The sequence below is a fragment of the Brachyhypopomus gauderio genome, chromosome 7 (genome assembly GCF_052324685.1).
Source record: "Brachyhypopomus gauderio isolate BG-103 chromosome 7, BGAUD_0.2, whole genome shotgun sequence".
Classification (NCBI taxonomy): Eukaryota; Metazoa; Chordata; class Actinopteri; order Gymnotiformes; family Hypopomidae; genus Brachyhypopomus; species Brachyhypopomus gauderio.
In genome coordinates this window covers 27,744,782-27,764,222 of record NC_135217.1, presented here as the reverse complement: position 1 = coordinate 27,764,222, position 19,441 = coordinate 27,744,782, and the positions used below count along the sequence as shown (strand labels likewise).

General features: G+C 41.5%; 1 protein-coding gene across 2 annotated transcripts; it reads right to left on the bottom strand.

Moving 5' to 3' along the window:
- Positions 1 to 2,645: 2,645 nt before the first annotated feature.
- paqr6 (progestin and adipoQ receptor family member VI) lies at positions 2,646 to 17,601 on the bottom strand. Of its 2 annotated transcripts, none has more exons than XM_077012967.1 (8): positions 17,451 to 17,601; positions 10,090 to 10,334; positions 8,997 to 9,124; positions 8,298 to 8,503; positions 7,015 to 7,141; positions 6,375 to 6,471; positions 5,953 to 6,097; positions 2,646 to 5,674 (listed from the first exon to the last, which is right to left on the bottom strand). In XM_077012967.1, exons 2-8 carry the CDS (start codon positions 10,138 to 10,140, stop codon positions 5,394 to 5,396), a joined length of 1,035 nt encoding a protein of 344 aa, XP_076869082.1. In that variant the 5' UTR covers positions 10,141 to 10,334; positions 17,451 to 17,601; the 3' UTR covers positions 2,646 to 5,393. The 2 variants fall into 2 exon arrangements, with proteins under 2 accessions (XP_076869082.1, XP_076869081.1); XM_077012966.1 differs by lacking the exon at positions 17,451 to 17,601 and adding an exon at positions 16,752 to 17,417.
- Between the last annotated feature and the right edge of the window lie 1,840 nt (positions 17,602 to 19,441).

Sequence of the window (19,441 nt, the reverse complement as noted above, 5' to 3'; positions counted from 1 at the left end):
CTAATGTCATTAATAAGTACTGTTAGCTGTTAGGGACTGTTAGTGGATATCATGCTAACTCAATCACTCATCCTTTATGTAGCTATATTAATTGCAGTGTCTGTAGCAGTACAGCAGTACAGTACATTCATACTGGTTACAAACAGAAACGTTGCTTTTAACCCACAAAAATGACACAATTTCAGTTTTAGTGGACTTCAACCTTTGTAATTACCATCCAAATAAATATTACTATTTGAATAAAGCTTTCATCATCGTTTCTGTTTTATTCAGGGCATCCTTCAAAAAAGGCTTTTGCCTCTGACTCACTAATACTAATACAAATTCTATCTATCTATCTATCTATCTATCTATCTATCTATCTATCTATCTATCTATCTATCTATCTATCTATCTATCTATCTATCTATCTATCTATCTATCTATCTATCTATCTATCTATCTATCTATCTATCTATCTATCTATCTATCGATATAAATTCTCATGATCCTACAATAAAAGTTATAATAAGTAAGAAGTGTGGCATGTTGGCAAAATGTGTTTGCATTTAGATAAGTGGTCATTTGGATTAGAATTACAGATTTTCATTCCAATTTCTTGAATACATTTCTTTGATCTTGACTGTAGCATAGGCCTACATTCACACTGTAACACAGCACTAGCACTTTCTTATAAAAACATGAAGGATATCAAGCCTATATCACAGGAAATGTGGCTCTGAATCTCGGAATAGTTCAGGACTATGGCAAAATATTTTCATTATAGCAGTCATTCAAGAATCAATAGATATTTTACTACATATCCAGCAACCTGAAAATGGGTTTACAATAGCAAGTGTGAAAAAGATGTAAAACTCAAAAATAACACACAAAATTGACAAATTAACCATAACCAAATAAATTTTAGATAACAGAAACTGACCCAGCCCCACCCTCCAGTCACCACAGCAAATCTTTCCTGATTTAAAATCATCTTCTTTATCAACACGCAGAACCACAAACAGCATTTTCCATGGGATCAACACACCCATCTTCAAGTTTGGCCTGGCTGAAGGTGCCAACAGGGCTCCCAGGGAGCGTTATATGGACGTGGGTGATGCTATTGCTCCAGACTCTTCTCAGAGGTGTTTAAATGCGTCTCTCTAGGGCAGCCAAGCCTGGACCTGCTACTACACAACCCCACCCTTTTTTATTTTTTGGAAAACCATTCTATGTATTTTACCTTATCACTTCCAACTGCTGTACCCTTCAACAGTATATAATCTGAAAGGCTGTATGTTTTTTTTTATTATTATTTTGCGGCTAGACTATTAAATATTAGAATTTACTTATGTATTTATTTATTCATTCATCCTGACCAATCTTTAACACATTAATCTTTTAACACAATAATGTTTAACACATTCACAAATTCTAGTGCCTATGTAAGAACAATGTTATAGAATGACAGTGTTACAGAAGCTATGTGCGTTATGTTAACACTAGTGTACCCAAATCCCACAAACTCGTGGTAAAATGAAGCAACAATTAAATTCAGGAGCTCTCTGCTCAAAGCAAAATTAAACTTCACATCAAAATAAGACACATTATTTTTTTTCTTGTATTTAGCACCCATATGCATCATTCTCAAATTCAAAATAGAAAAATCAAATATCTAAAAAATCTACATAAATTATTTTTTTTTGCTCACTGCAATTTTCGTCCTTCATTCACAAGCACTTGACACTGCTGGGCTTGAATACAGATCCCAGCTGTATATCTGTGTGTTGCACCCTTGGGAGAAAGAAACCCAGGTCTTATCAAAGACTACAGTTATTCTTCTTTTGATTCCTGGCTGTTTTAATCTGCTGTATTCATTGTCATGTACTCTCTAACTATCTTACAAAGCCAGTTTAATATTACGTAACCTTTGTGCAAAAAGCATGAACGTAAGCTGAACCAGATGAACTCTGGTTCATCTGTAAATAAGATATATTTGCAATGTGATAAAGGTGTGGGTTGCATTTTGGCTGGAAGTTTAGAGTTTGAATGGAAAAGAGAAATAGGCCAACAGGTTTGCAGGTGACCCACTCTGTTATACAGCTTGCAGGTTTCAAATGAGATTTGAATTGCTCAGTTATGGAATCTGTGATAATTAAAGAAATCCTCCATCTGATTACAGAAGCTAGAGCTCCAGTCCTGGAACAATTAGGTTAATGTGGTAATCAACACGGATGAACTGGCAGAGAACTAAACGCCTCGTATTTGTAGTTCCTCCTCGGCAGTAAAAATGTATTTGGTACACTTACGCCCCCTTCTGATCATTATCAGTTTAAAACAGATATGACTAAAAAAATTTCGTACTCAGTGGATGAATAAGAGAAGGAAATTTCTGTGTAACTGAACTGTAGTTCAATGTTTATACACTGAATAATTTATTAGATTAGTAATTAAAAATCATATACGCAATTTTAATATTTTTCTCATATCACCCATTATCAGGCTAAGCAGCGAGACCATAATGCTATAGTTTTTAACACTATAGTGTGGAAAAAAACTGAATGCAACATATTGCAATGTGTTGAACTTTCAATTCAATTTCAGCATATACATTCTGTAAATAGCATGAACATGTGTGGGAGCAAAGTACAAATAAGCAATCAAGCAGTAATTAGTCATTTTTATTTTCAAGGCTATCCCACTGACAATTGGATTTTCATAAGTGGTAGCAAAATGTTATAAAAATACTTTTGACAGTTGCAAAATTGGCCATCAATCAATGTTACTGCCTATTTTTTTCTCACAAATGATACATTCAACCCTGAAAGACAACAAAGTTTAACGTAGATAACAATGGAAAAAGAAAAATTTTATGTGGAAAATTATGCATTTTAATGATTAACAATTTTGAATATTCTAGGTACAGATTAATCTCTCTTGCCTTCTCTTTAGGTATTTTCCCCCTACACAATCCACAATGTCCTTAACTGTAATACAACATGAACAAATATCCTTTATCATACTTTCTCAGAAACTGATCAAACAGTTTTTTCCGTGTTTTTATATATGTATAAATATATATATATATTGTAGAAGATCTACATAACGGAATGATAACCACCAAACCTTAAAAAAAAGAGTAAAACCAATCCCTGACTTAAAATGGAGCCAAGGACTGTATATGTTTCCTCATCCATCTGTGTAGTAACACGGGAAGAGAATGCCAAAGCACATTTTTCAGAGCATCGCTGCTACGACCCCCAGGCTACGGCCGAGCCAAGCAGCCTACGGCATCCGCGCTTTTCAACGACCTGGTTGTGCTACGTCCCCTCCAGCAGGGCTGTATCAGAGGCGGGCAGAACGTACCCGTTCCAGCGGAGCGCCGGGTAAGGGCGGCTGGGGGCTTGATGGAGCCTCTTAGTGATACAGGACCATTCCCTCCGCAGGCCATCATAGCACTTACTGTTCCCTCCTGACCCCGCGACCCCTTTCAGTACCCTGAAACAGAATGTCTCCATGCCTACCAGAAACCCGCAGCTTGTTAGAGAAGGTACTACTAATGTACCTGGCCTTTTAACAAAAACACATTAGTGTAAATGACCAACACAGTTCTCTCAGACTTTATTAGTCATATTATTATGTTTATTGGACCTTCAGTTTCTGTGTGATCTAGTGTGTTCTGTAAAGGCACGAGAGGCTGTAAGATCTTGTTAAGTGCCACAGTCCTGCCATTAAACATGGTGGGGAGCTGATGTCTGATCCCAATGGTTCCCCAGATAACTGCTGAGACAGAATCACAGCAAAACTGTAAACAAAGTGTATATGTGTGTGCAAATCATCGGACGCCTAGAATTTCTCAGGAGTGGAGGGAGAAACAGCCCATGCTGAGCTGAGCACCAATCGTTGCACTCTGCCCCGCGTCAAAATGCCACCGCCAGAGATCAGCCACAAACACAATAATATTACACTGACCTGACCTGCTCACTAGATGTTTTCATGTTTCATCATGTGCACAAAGAACCTGACAACACCGATGCTTGGAAGATTCAAGGACACATAGGATCTGACACATGTTACACATGTTACACATAAATCACAGAATATTCTATGAATAACTGAAAAGATTTAACATGTGGAGACGAATAATCACATCATTTTTTTTCTAAAAATAAATCTTGTAGTACACAGTGAAAGGAAATAAAGTTTATGTTTGTGCAATAAAGAAAATGTTTGTGCACTTACAAAAGTAGCCCTTTCTTTTAATTAATGGTATTATACTTGTAGATATATTCAAACAAATGTGTAATGTTGGTCCAGTCCAAAACTATGTTCTGTTACTGTGTGTCCTAAGCAGAATTAAACAGATGTGTCAGCATCAATTAGAAATACACTACTGTTGGTGTGTAATCAATCACAAATGCTATGCATGCAACATCATTAACACTGTTAGTGAGTACTACATCTGAAGGCTTCCAATCCTTCATCAGACTAATGTAATTTGCTTATTATTATAATCAAGTTACAAAATCTTATTGGCTCTTCTCTATAATTAACTAAATATATTTAATATATATAAGTACACTTCAAGTTAAAATGCTAAAAATTAGAAAGAACTAATGTTACTGGAGAACCCTTTTATCTTTAAGGTCCCTGACCAGTGGCACTTTAATGTTTTCCAGTTTGTTTTGAATAACATTTATATAAAGTAGTGACAAACACCATCATAGTAATTAGGAATTAAAATCCCCAGAAGGCACTTGCAGTACAGAATTCAGTAGGGCTGTATAAAAACACTGTTTTTCTATTGAATTGTCATTTTTGTTGGGTCAAAACACCGATTGTAAGCTCAAATTCATAAATCTAAAATTTCTATGTGTACATCACTCTGGTGTTGTATCAGTGATTATTTAGTATTTGTTACTATTTCAGATCATTCATGAAAAGCTTAACATCAACTTTTCGGTAGTCTATCAGTACCCAAGTTTTCCATGGGCAGTATTAGTTCTCAGCCAATATACTCTGAATGTAAATACTTATGGAAGCGAATGTGAGCATCAGTGTTAATACCAGTCCTAGCACCCAGCATTTGCTTCATTCAACCCTAGACCTTTCTAAAACTCTTAAGAATGCTCAGTGTTTTCATTTAGTACCACAGAATAATTCTATGACCAACTAAAAGGTCTTTAATTATATCAGGGTCTTCAGCTAACATATGCTTATAAGCAAATTTATGTTATGTGGAGTCAGTATACGTTTTAGTAAAAAAAAAAAAATGACAGACATCCACACCCAAAGCTTATCCATTGGCAAAAGAGCCTGCAACGTAAGTGCTAAGTTGTTTATAAAGTGTACATATAAACCATTTGACCAAAACTTTGCAGTGCTGTGGGCACCTCCATCGGCGGGGTGCTCCGTCATTCCTCCTTGGTCCCGGAAGGCCGCTGCAGTGCGTGGGGCCCGCTGGGGCCTGCTGTGTTCTGCTCGGGCTCGCACAGCAGGCTGGCGCTGAACAGGCCGATGAGACCCAGGTTGAGGAGGACGGCCAGGACGAAGGCCCCCAGTGTGCACAGAAAGGTGGGGCCGGACGAGTGTGCGGCTAGCCATGCCCTCCGCGAGGCCATGTCAGCCAGCACGGCCTCCATCTGGAAGTGGGTGCCCACCACGGCACAGACGTGGAACAGCTGGTGGCTGTGGCCTGAAGGACGTATCACACAGGACACACTCTACTGTACTGCACTCTACTGTACTACACTCCACTATACTGTATTGTACTGGCTGAATTGTACATGAATTGAAGAAAAGTGAAGCAATCTGTTGGTCACTACCAGCGAGGGGAAGTGGATTCATGATGTGAACTTAATGACTTCATGACTACAGTCATGGCCAATGAATTAAGTCAGTAGAAATGCAATAGGGCTAAAAACGAACCATATCCAGGTTTCGGGGCCGAAGGAGTAAGCAGAGGGCACGTACCGATGTAGTCGAAGCGACCCGGGGCCAACCTCTCAGGCAGGTGAGACGCAAACAGGAAACCCGTCAGGAAGGCGAACAGAAGGTGGTAGCTGTGGCTGGGCAGAGCTTCAGGGTGGTTACAACTCCCACCGAAACACAGCAGCAGCTACACACACACACACACACACACACACACACACACACACACACACACACACACACACACACACACACACACACACACACACACACACACACACACACGTGTACACAAAACACATGTTATCACAGACACACATGCGCACACACACAGCAGAAAGAGATATTTTGGGAATCACTGGTGAATTGCAAGCCAGTCTAAATGACCAACCAGTAGCTACAACACTGCAACCTTTGTAATATTTCAATACTGAACTCGTGTCTAAATAGCTTCTCATACTTACTCTGTAAAAAAGGGGGATGGAATCAAACACGAATGGAACAACAAAGGCGCTTGTTCTTAATATTTTACTCCTGTGTGGGAACTGTAGTTCCAGGAACCTGGCAAAAAACAAAAAAGTTCAGTGTCTTCAGAGGTCACCGTTTCCCTGCAGCAAATAAGGCCAATCACTCCTCAAACGAGCTTGCATTACTGCCACTCCACGGGAAGCCAATTTTCCCCCAGCTTCGTAATGCACTTTGCATGATATTCACATGATTTGTGCGGAGAGGAACTGAATAGCACACATTGGAGAAGGGAAGGTCCTGGTGTTCAGTGCTCAACTGTGTCATTTTAAAATCTTGTGGGTTTCTTTTAAGCAGCTCCTGATTGCTTTCAGGTTAGATGTCTCACGAGCCGTCATGTGATTAGGCTAGTTGTACATCTCTAGTGTACATTCCCAACCTGCAATCGTTTCCTCTCTTGCTCAACTTCCCAAATTTGCAACCGTGCCACGGGTGTCATACGGTGTCAATCTTAGCCACAGTGAGTCCAAACAAATGCATGAGACCGGAAGGAGACGTTAATGAGAAATGGCGAAGCGATGCATTGCGTTCTCTGCGGTCAAGAGTGGGCGTTCCACAAGCACGTCTGCACTTCTCTACCTGGAGTAGCAGGACATGCTGGTGCAGAACACCGTGTTGGCGATGGCGATGAGCACGAAATGCTGATGGAGCCAACTGTTCACCCAGCACTCAGGCATCGCGTAGAAGCCATAGGCAATGGCACATCCTACAGGAGAATAAAGAACTGTTAAAACCACTACAACAGTGTCTTAAAATGTCCCGAAATCGTAGCAGGCGCAAACTCAAGCCTACTGATGCACTCTGTGCGTTATCAGGGTCTCATCACTTACGACGTCAGAGGTAGAGCCCATGAAACCACCACATGCATAGATTCTGAGACGGTCAAGATGATGTTGTTTTAATAAGATTATTGCAAACCAGGGATACATCCCAGATTTGCCTCTAAGTCATGAAGTCCACCCTGGGTTTATCTGGATTTTGCCCGTCTATGTGCACGTCAAATACGTTCACAGGCTTATTTATTTAAGCTTGCAGTTATGCAATAAGCAAAGCAAAGGTGGCACCATACTGTACGGTCATGTATGCTGAAAGACAAGCTATCAGAATGTCAATATGGCCATGAAACATATTTGTAAAAAGTATGGCATCTTAATCTTTTTGTACTGTATCGAATGAAAAACATGCAAACGGCACTAATCCCGTATTTTGTTCTTGGGAAAAGGCATGGGTACAGGTCCTTAATAACTATAATTCAGGGTTTGAGGGGTGATTATCCAAACATGCTCTGATATAGAACTGTGATCAAGGGCTCGTGGCAAAGAGCGGAAGAACAGAAAGGGTACAGCCTGTAGCAGGCAGGACAGAGCACGGCTCTGGAGCTCTGGCCATGGGGTCAGATCGCTCTACACTACTCTTGAGGATACAGGGCTACTTGAGAGTTAGAGAAGGAAGCTAATGGAGATACTAAATACTATTTTACCCAGCAGGCTCCACAGAGACACCCATTTTAAATTGGGAATCATTAGGAAATTAAATTGTGACCTTTATGGTACAGTCCAAAAAACAAAAAAACCTAAACACAACAAAAAGCAGAAACATATAAAAAGTCACAATAACAAAAACCGTAACCATTAACGCTTTCTGAGAGATTCCATTATGTCACATTAGCCTCTAAAAGCTTATATTATCTCCCAACCAACACCGTTATCTACCAGCTCCAAAACACGTGGAGTCTGAGATAATCGCCTCCCTCAGCGAGGCCAGGCCGCACCAGCACGAGCAGGTCGCGAGCGAAGACTGGGTGTTGAGGCAGGGCGGGGTCAGAGGGCACGGGGGGGTTAAGGCAGGTCGCCGGAGCGTACCCAGACTGTAGAGGCTGAGGGCTCCGTAGTCGAAGAAGTAGCAGATATGTCGAGCGGCGGGGGACATGGTGCTGAAGGTGTGGGCACAGCTGGACGTGAACGGGTACACGCACACCAGCAGCATGTAGACGAGCAGAGGCCACGCGTAGCTCTCCGTCAGGAAGTTCACCGTCCACCACAAGCTGCAGAAGCGCCACACAAAGTACCTGCAGAGAGGGAGGGAGAGAGAGAGAGAGAGAGAGAAGAAGGGAGAGAGAGAGAGAGAGAGAGAGAAGAAGGGAGAGAGAGTGAGAGGGAGAGAGTGAGAGAGAGAGAAGAAGGGAGAGAGAGTGAGGGAGAGTGAGAGAGAAGAAGGGAGAGAGTGAGAGTGAGAGAGAAGAAGGGAGAGAGTGAGAGGGAGAGAGAAGAAGGGAGAGAGAGTGAGAGTGAGAGAGAGAGAGAAGAAGGGAGAGAGAGTGAGAGGGAGAGAGAAGAAGGGAGAGAGAGTGAGAGGGAGAGTGAGAGAGCCTTGGTAAATCAGAAAACTTTTTTGAGTTTGTGAAGCTTTTGAAAAGCAACCTTTGATTATCTTGTTAACCAATGAGAAATACAGTACTACACACTACACTGTAACATAATCCGCTTCTCTCCAAAGCCCCGTAGCTGATCAGCCAGGGAGTCTGGCAGCGACTGGATCACACGCTAGCTTAGCTCTCTCACCAGGTTGGCAGGAAATGGGTCCAGATATTGACCGTCTCATTGTTCATGTGGAAGCTGCTCAGGACGCAGTCCATGGCAGAACTTTGAGGGTGCCGGTAGCCCGATATGATGCTCTCCTCTCGAAACACCTGAATGACAACACACACGCACATACTGCTAAATGATCTGTAGAATCTTTTTTTCCCTTGTCTGCTATTGAATATATGTATAGATACCATAAACACACACACACACACACACACACACACACACACACACACACACACACACACACACACACACACACACACGGAAGTACCTTCAATGCAAAGGCTGATCTGTCCTCTACTGCAATCTGGAGATATTTTGGCATATTTTTTCTGTATAAAAATGTTTCAGTTTGTATTTCATTTTGGTATATGAGTGGCCTACTTCTGATCACAGCACCGCACTGCAGGGGAACTGAGGTCAGGACTTCTGACCTTCTGACCTTCTGCTTCAGCCACTGACTCTTTTTGCATTTCTGCTGTGCTGTGTGAGCCAGCCTCTCTTATGTTCTGAGGTCCACCTGGAGGATCTCAAAACTCCCTTCTCAGGCCGTGCTGCACCATATTGCACACATTGTAACAGTAATTCTGGTGTGCAGAACAGGTAATCAAAATGGTGTTATTTACTGTGGTGGGGCAGGTTGAGCTCAGAGCAGAATTGACTGGAACACCTGATTTCAATTAGCCTCTTTCAAAGAGGTCATTTTCCTAGAGGTATATTTTTCTATGAATGACCTTGATTATTTAAACCCTATATTCAACAAAGCAAGGGCAATGTGGCAATCTTACATTTCTGTTTCTCAAATCATCTGTTTCTCAAAAAGTCATTCATGTACAAATTGCAACATGCCACTTATATGAATATACCTTTATGAACACACTCACACACACACCAACAGAGAGAGAGAGGTATTCAAAATTGTGGTGAAGTGCACAAGGCTTCCAGAGAAACAGGATGTTTCGGGTGGAGATTCATCATCAGCTGTGCCAAAGTGCTCCTCAAGGCTTTGTGCATATATATAGAAACATGTGCAGCCCAGCTCGTTCGTCTGATGACTGAAACCCACCTTCGGCACCTGGTGGATATCGAAGAGGTGAGGGAGCTTGATGCGGAGCATGTTGGCGGGCAGTCGGAGCGCGGCTCTCCCTCTCCGACAGGCCCGCTCCACTTTCTCCCTCCCTCCGCGGCACAGCAAGCACCAGACGGGCCAGTCAAAGGCCTGCGACGCTACCCCCGTGCTGGCCTCCCATGCTATACAGCGAGGCCAGTTCCAGCCCTGCCCCCGCTCAGCTCCTCTCCACAAAGGAAATACTTGAGAGAGAGACAGCAAGGGGGAGAGAGAGAGACAGAGAGAGAGAGAGAGACAGAGAGAGGGCAAGGGGGGAGAGAGAAGGAGAAGAAAAATATGTTTGCATTTTTTCCTTGGCCTATATACAGTGAGTACAAAAGCTTCCAGCTGTATAGAAAAACCAGGGATAATGAGGTTGAGATCAGGAACAAAATGTCAACACCAGAACGGAGAAAAGATGCCAGGTATTTCGAAGCTTTTAATCAAATTTTCAAATCAAAACCAATAAAGCAGAAATATAATCCGGCTCTGAAGCCTTCCGTCGACACCCATGTTTGGTATGAATTCTATTGTCAGCTTCACCAGAAACAGTCATTCTAAACCAAGATATTAAGACATTGTCCTCAAATATGGTGCAATTCTCTCACTGTAGTTCTTACCCATAACTTTTGTGAGCGAGACATATAAGAACACAACAGCAGTGTAATATGTCCAGACAATGTCCCAGGGCCAGACAGAGATTATCATTGTTGTTTTGCTTGAAACAATGAAGGAATACAAAAACATTCTGTGTCACGTATGTGCCAAACATCTCTGTGTACGCCGTGTATCCGTGTGTATGCTGACATTATTCTTTATCATGTGTTTCTGGTAACAAACCCACATTAATGACACTGCACTTTATCTATATGAAGTGCCAAATTTAAACGTTTTTATAAGAAGTGTCAAGTTTAACCACTCCATGCAAGAGATTGAGACCAGCAACCCATGATATAAATGAGCATTTTGAGCTTAACTTCTGAACTACTGTATTATTTTAGGCAGTCCACTTTTACACTAAAATCCAATGCATGTCACATATAAGTCTGCTGTAGCTGTAGCTCAAAGCATATAGCACATATGAAAACACACTGCCTCGGTTATTCAGTCTCTAACACATACCCGCAAACACAACTACATTTCAAACATGCTTCAACATATGACACAGTTATAAATTTAGAAACACTAGAGACACTGTACAACCGAATAATTAGGGGACTTGAATTGAGAGTTTCTCAGGCATGTGGAGACATGCAAAACAAACTCTTAACGTCCCAAAGAACATATTATATAGGATGGTCTCCAAAAGAGGGGCCTGTTATAAAACCTGGCCTTCAGGCAAAGTACTAAACTGCTGGAATATGACATTTTGTAATGTTTCTGAGCTGTAGCCTACCTTTTGGGTGCTAGTATCACAAGAAAAGCCTGGCAACCAGCCATCTGTTTGTTTTGAGGCTATGAACTCAGGTGTTTCCTGAAGGTCAAACACTTGTTTGTTAGGGAAGACTAGCAGTTCTGCTAACAAGACCAAATCGTATGATTTTCCACAATAAACTGAAATATGAAATCAAATATGCAAAGGGTCATAAGGGTCATTCTTCTCATAAAGAAAGACAAAGAAACACATGCCTTACATAATATTAAAGAATGTCTACAGAACTAGCATGTACATTTCAAAAATTACAACATTGCCTTTACATATATGCTACCTCATTAAAAGCAGCATAGTATAACATCCATAGGTGCGTAATTAAGAGTCATCAGTGTGATAAAAAGGAGAAGATTTATACAGCCTTTCTGTAGTTTATGTTCAGTGTTTGATTTATACAAGATTTATACAGCCTTTCTGTAGTTTATGTTCAGTGTTTGATTTCCAAAATATGCATGCTCAATAAACAAAATACATACATATATATTTTCCAGGTAAAGCGTACACTGTTATGCAATAAAAAATTAATTAATTAAAAAACTTATGCTTCCAGCTGACAATGTAGTTTAGAGAAACCAGTCAGTTGGGACATCAGTTACATTTAAGCGATAGGAAAATGAAGATGGTGTCTGTATAGGTCCCCTTCCTAAACAAAGCACATGCAAACATTAGACAGGAGTCGCTATCAGCCACTTCTCCACTCTGTCTGCAAACACATAGCATTCTTTGTAGCATTGACTAGACTGTTTAGCATGAGCTAGCAGGACCTTCACTGCCCTCAACTAACTCTCCAGACCTAGACTAATGGGACCTATTCTGATTCAACATCATTTAGCAGTGCATTTCGACATGAAACCAAAATCTAAGCTTGACTGACTTCTTAATGCAATGATTGGACCATGCTGTCAAACCCCAAGACAATTAGAACTTAGACCTTTCCACTGAGGTTTCATTAATAACAACCAGCACATAGGCTGCTCATCAATCAGCCACAACATTAAGACCACTGACAGGTGAATAGCATTGATTATCTCGTTACAATGGCACCGATCAAGAGTTGGAATATATTAAGCAGCAGGTGAACAGTCAAATTTCATGTGTTGGAATTGGGAAAAATGTGTAAGTGTAAGGATCTGAGCAACTATGACAGGGGTTAAACTGTTATGGCTAGACGACTTGGCCAGCACATCTGAACAGCAAGTCTTTTGGAGTGTTCCCAGGATTAGTACCTATCAAAACTGATACAAATAATAACTGCTGAGCTGGTGACAAGATCATTTGTGCCCAAGGTTCACTGATGGCTAGTCACGATGGCTAGTCACGATGGCTAGTCACGATGGCTAGTCCGTCTGGGTTGATGCCAAAGCTACTGTAGAACAAACTGCTGAAGCATTTAATGTTGGTTATGATGGAGAGGCGTAAGGACAGAACGGAAATCACAGCTTGCTGTTTATGGGACTGTGTAGTCAAGAGTGTCCATGCTGACACATTCGCCCCTACTGATAGCACCTACAATGGGCATCAGATCACCAGAACTGGACTGTGGAGCACTGATAGAAGGCGAGCTGGTCTAATGAATCACACTCTTTTACATCATGTGGATGTCATGATGCATACACGTTGCTTAACTGGATATGCATCAATATGCAAAATAGGAAGACGGCAGATGCATTGTAATACTCTGATCACAACTCCACTGGACAAACATGGATCCTGTCATTCATGTTCATGTAACTTTGACACATGCCTCCTACCTAAACACTGCTGGGAGGTTAGTGGGCTCATACAAGCATGTTCACTGGTGCATTGGACGGAAGCCCAAATTACTCGTGTGTTGGCTCTCATTAATGAGGGCAAATCTGGGTAGCATTGCAAAAATAAAAGGTAAACACAAAAAATCCAGATGACCACAACTCAAGGTCTTGTCACATGTTTGTGATCTATATGATATAGGCTATCCTGAACATTCCTCCAAACCTCTGAACATCACGACCACAACTCAAGGTCTCGTCACATGTTTATGATCTATATGATATAGGCTATCCTGAACATTCCCCCAAATCTCTGAACATCACGACCACAACTCAAGGTCTTGTCACATGTTTGTGATCTATATGATATAGGCTATCCTGAACATTCCCCCAAATCTCTGAACATCACGACCACAACTCAAGGTCTTGTCACATGTTTGTGATCTATATGATATAGGCTATCCTGAACATTCCCCCAAATCTCTGAACATCACGACCACAACTCAAGGTCTTGTCACATGTTTGTGATCTATATGATATAGGCTATCCTGAACATTCCCCCAAATCTCTGAACATCACGACCACAACTCAAGGTCTTGTCACATGTTTGTGATCTATATGATATAGGCTATCCTGAACATTCCCCCAAATCTCTGAACATCACGACCACAACTCAAGGTCTTGTCACATGTTTGTGATCTATATGATATAGGCTATCCTGAACATTCCCCCAAATCTCTGAACATCACGACCACAACTCAAGGTCTTGTCACATGTTTGTGATCTATATGATATAGGCTATCCTGAACATTCCCCCAAATCTCTGAACATCACGACCACAACTCAAGGTCTTGTCACATGTTTGTGATCTATATGATATAGGCTATCCTGAACATTCCCCCAAATCTCTGAACATCACGACCACAACTCAAGGTCTTGTCACATGTTTGTGATCTATATGATATAGGCTATCCTGAACATTCCCCCAAATCTCTGAACATCACGACCACAACTCAAGGTCTTGTCACATGTTTGTGATCTGTATGATATAGGCTATCCTGAACATTCCCCCAAACCTCTGAACATCACAACCACCTTGCTGATTAGACCAGAGAGACTGTCGCAAACTCCTCAAGGTCCTGCTCTGTTCTAACATTCTTTCCCTGGCTCGGGACTCCATCACGTGATCGTCCTCAATAGGCGTCTTTATAATCGCTTGTCGTTGACAACAACAAGCCTATGGTCACAGTACATGGACCTTTTGCGTGGTCTGCTGCTCACAAAGTGACACATTCCCATTGGATGAGGCAGCCAGGCAGCCAATTATGTCAATATATGATTCCATACAGCATTCTCGGTTCACCAACTCCGAGCACCAGGAATTTTAGGTGAAGCAAAAAAAAGCATGTTCATTTTATACAAGTATCTAAAGAGAACACCACATAAAGGATATAAAACATACCTGGTCTTCTGTATTAATTGCAATATTGGCTGCAAAATGTAAATGATGCCATACCAAGCCCTTTGTGTGTATGTGTGAGTGTTTGCTTTAATAATCTTGGCCAACCTTGGATTTTCCATGTACATCTCACTGTTTACAAGATCTAACAGTCAGAATTTTGGTGAAAATGATAAAGGCCTACCTTTCCCTATACTAAAAGATGAGTTTACCAATGTGTTTTAGTAGGCAATACTGCAAAGCATATCACAATTGCAGGATGTAGTAATTAAACTTCAATGTAATATTTTGGTCCACATCAAGAAGACCAAGACAATGGAACTAAGGGTGCAGTTTACCAGTTAGATGACTTTGTGATTAAATGATTTAGCTTTTCTTACTCACCACAATAGTTATGTGAATAAGATTATAACTACTGAGCATAAACAAAAATAATAGTGAATGTGTAATATTCACACATGCGTCACACATGGTCTTATGTGATGTGACTGTGCCTTACAGCTGGGAGATTCTGTAGTTACAGCACCTAAAGAAACATTGACTTCCCCAAACTAAAAAGTCCCACTGGTCATTTTGTATAGCCAAAATAAGAAATGAATTCCACAATGTTTCAGCTTAGCAAGTGCAATATAAAGGAAAAAACCGTAATGGCAAATCTAACATGCGAGAGAATGTCTGTTCCTATATGGCTGCAAAAGCAGTCACAGTGAGGTAACTGTACATGTGCAACTCAGCATGTGATGTGAAGGTTGTATGCAAATGATCAGACTTCTGAGAAAACAAAACCATACTCTGCCAGTCCAATGACCCAAGATGCTACCTTTACCTATTGGACTGGTGAAAGAAAAAAAGAAAAGGGAACACACACACACACACACACACACACACACACACACACACACACACACACACACACACACACACACACACACACACACACACAGGCTGTAGATTGTAAAGTAGTTCAGAGTCACCCATGACAGGACAGTTGGGGATGGTGCTCTGGATTCTCTTGGTGTTCTTCACCAGCTTCATGAGGCAGCACACATGTGCCCTCAACACATTAAATGTATTATGTATTAAAAACTGTATTTAAAACTGTAAAATGTATTATAAAAACTAATTTAATATAAAATTAAAATGTATTTAGAATTTAATTATTATTTTTATTATATAATAATAGGGGGTGTTATATATAGGCCATCAACATTAACCATTTACATTTGTCTTAGAAGCAACTTTAAGCATAAACAATAGATTAGATAACGACAACAAAGAACATACATTCAGTCAGCAATGTCCAAACTTTTGCTGGCATGGCAGTTTGTGAATGTGTATGGTGGGTGTGTGCGCTTTAGGAGTGCACACACACACACACACACACATATATATATATATATATATATATATATATATATATATATATATATATATATATATATATATATATATATATATATATATATATATATATGAATGTGTGTCTATGTGTGTGTGTGTAGGGGCGCCAAGCTTAGGTGCAGATTTAACAAATGCAACTGGCAGATTCCATTGAACATGCCTTCACTATTAACATACTGCACTAAGTAAAACTTCGGTTTACTGCTAAACGTGCGCAATGTGTTTGGAATTAAAGTTTCACAGAACACCTAAAGTAGTTTTTAAAACAGCGTGTAGAAGTGTCATCTTGTGTAAAGTAGTTTTCTGGCACATATTCGTAGATCCGTGAATTAAGCAATCAAGGGAAAAAAGCCAATATTATTGAAAATATGTAAGTGAATTCATAAAACGCACGTATTTTATGTAAACTGTTATGATTACATTTATATATATGCAATGAGATGTAACATATACAGCGACTGAAGTGTCCGTGTTTTAAAGAGTACAGTAACAACAGATGAGTCGGTCAAATAAACGAGATTTAAGTAAAAATACCGACACCCGTCGTTCGAGGGTTACACAGATCAAGTTGGATACATACAGTGTTGTGGAGCCTTCTTCATCTCAACGCTCGGGTCTCGACGCCAGGCGGACGCAGCTGCTCTACACGGGGGACAGCGGCTCGCACTGAGAGCCAAACACTCGGCTCTGTCTTTCAGTGTAGGAACGAGGGCTCCGGGCAGTCCCCACCCGCCCCTCCGCGTACAGTCGCACTCTGTGGGGACAGGAAGTGCTGCAGTAGCCCGCGTTCATCCGCGGGGCTCCTCCGCGTTCACGTGGCCTCGTCCTGCGGTGATAAGCGTGTGTGACGCGCGTCCACGAACCACGCGGTTCTTCAAGACGTGCACGCGCCCGCGCTCGTAACCGGATCTCTCGCGGCCGCGACCCCAGCCTCAGTATCCCAAACCTAATTTATTGCTTAAATTACAAATGACTTTACTTAGATGTGTGAGTAATGACACCGAAACTAAGGAAACATATAATTAATAACATAAACAGTGTGGGCTGTTTTATGAGGTCGTTGGGTTCGAGTCGTTCACACACTTGGTCTAAGCGCCACCGTGTCCACTCCCTTCAAATACGCAGAACCAGCCGCGGACCCGCCGACCCGGAGTCGCTGTTCTCACGCCAGGCCCGTGTCAACGTCCTGCACGGCCCACAGCTGACTTTTAATGACCACTACGAGCAAAACTCAACTTTAAAAAACATTAACTTAAAAAATATCATTTAAAGCCCAAACCTTTTAACTTTATATTGTCTATGAGATCATTTGTGCCTCCCGGTCGGAGTATTGGCGCCTCCAGCTCGAGTCCCGGGACCGGGCTTTGACCAGCGGGATGTGCCGCGTCTAAAGCTCCATGGTTCACCACGCTAGACGTGAGGCAGCACGGGCGCTAGGAGCTGCGTGTTTCCCCTCAGACTCGCTGGGAACGGTGAGAAGTGTGCGGTAGCTGGGCTGAGAGCCACCCTCTCCGGGCTACAGGGGCTCTCTCATTGGTTCAGCACAAGAAAGGGCCGTTGTTTTGGGGATGAGGAGAGGCGAAGAGCCGCCACCTCACACGGAGCTGCTAAACGTGTGAGCCACAATGTTTACAACACTTGAGGGATTTTTGATGCCCGAACCTTACTTTGATACCAGCAACATATCAGGGTGACCTAAACACAACACTAATGACAAACCAACACGACTTTGTTCCGTTAAAAATACATATTTTTAAGACTTTACACACCGTTTCGTACCGTTGACTAGTCATCAGCTCCCAAATCTACATTAAAAGCGTCAGCTGTAAAACTAACGCGCTACATTTCACTCCGTTATTTTTTTAAAGTAGTTTTTAATTAAATTGTTTTCTACTTTTAATCGTTTTTATGGAGGGCACTTTAAACTAATGGAGTATATTTGCGAAGCCAGACTAATTTTACTCCCCGTTCCCATCCTCCCGTTACACGAACACCGCGCCCTGCGCCGTTAACCGTGAGATGACCGGGGTGCACGGAGCGGTATCGCCTCGGCACATCAGTCAAATAACGGGTAATAAATCACACATGCAGCGTGATTTCTGGCTAAAAACCATATGATAGAAATGATGATGCATGGGAAACAGGTTCAACAGGTTCACCACATGTTGCGTCATTGATATGAAAGTCCCGTAATCTGATAATGAGACATGTAAAAAGGTTGAGAGATGGTTCACATCACCACAAAACGTTGAAAAAGTTCTAAAAAAATGAGCTGACCCAAGTTACTCAAAAATAATGACCATATATTGTTGGTGGACTCACAGCTCAACTCAAGACCTGATTAATACTAAAGGACGCTGATTTTTATGAGGTTTAAATTGTCAAGTGACCTCACAGCATCAAGCTAACGCTACGTAGGTATCATAGGCATTTTACAAACATAAGTTCATCACAAGTTCATCAATTATTGAAACATTAAGTTCAATAATTAACATATTGCCATATATACTCATAACTCAATGAGTAATATTGAAGATAACTTGACTTTACGATTGCTAACCAAACGACCTTCTCACAGCAGCAAGCTAACACAAATCAAAATCAAATCAAAGTTTTTTTGTATAGCGCTTTTAACAACTCAAGTTGTCGCAAAGCAGCTTTACAGGGTTTACAAGGTTAACAATACTATGGGTCCAGAACCCTAATGAGCAAGCCAAAGGCGACAGTGGCGAGGAAAAACTCCCTATGATGGTGGGGAATAGGAAGAAACCTCGGGAGAACCAAGACTCAAAAGGGAACCCATCCTCCATTGGGCGGCCCGTTAACACACAAATACACAAGTCACACATAATTCACACAATCAGACTAGGTAAAAGGTAGAATTGAAAGTTCTGGGTTTTGATATTGTCACTGTAAATGTCTGTTGATGAATGCCAGGCTTTCATTCCGTGTCGGAGCAGTGATGCTGGTATTGTAGGCTCCGACTGCAGTGTTACTCCCCAGGTGAACCCCGGTATCAGCACATCCACCGGCAGCCAGACCATCCCCCAGGTGCCTGTATCCAATCGTCTTGGGTAGAGCCATGCAAGAAGATAGATAATACAGACTGAGTGGACATGAATTTAAACCACCGTTGATTTAAATGTACGTAGCTCACGTGCCAGTGATCAGCATGTGGCTCCGGCAGACTAATCTATAGCAGCATAACTAAAGGGAGAGGTTCAGAGGTGACCACAGGCATGAGGGCTCACTGAGACATTGCTTTCCAGT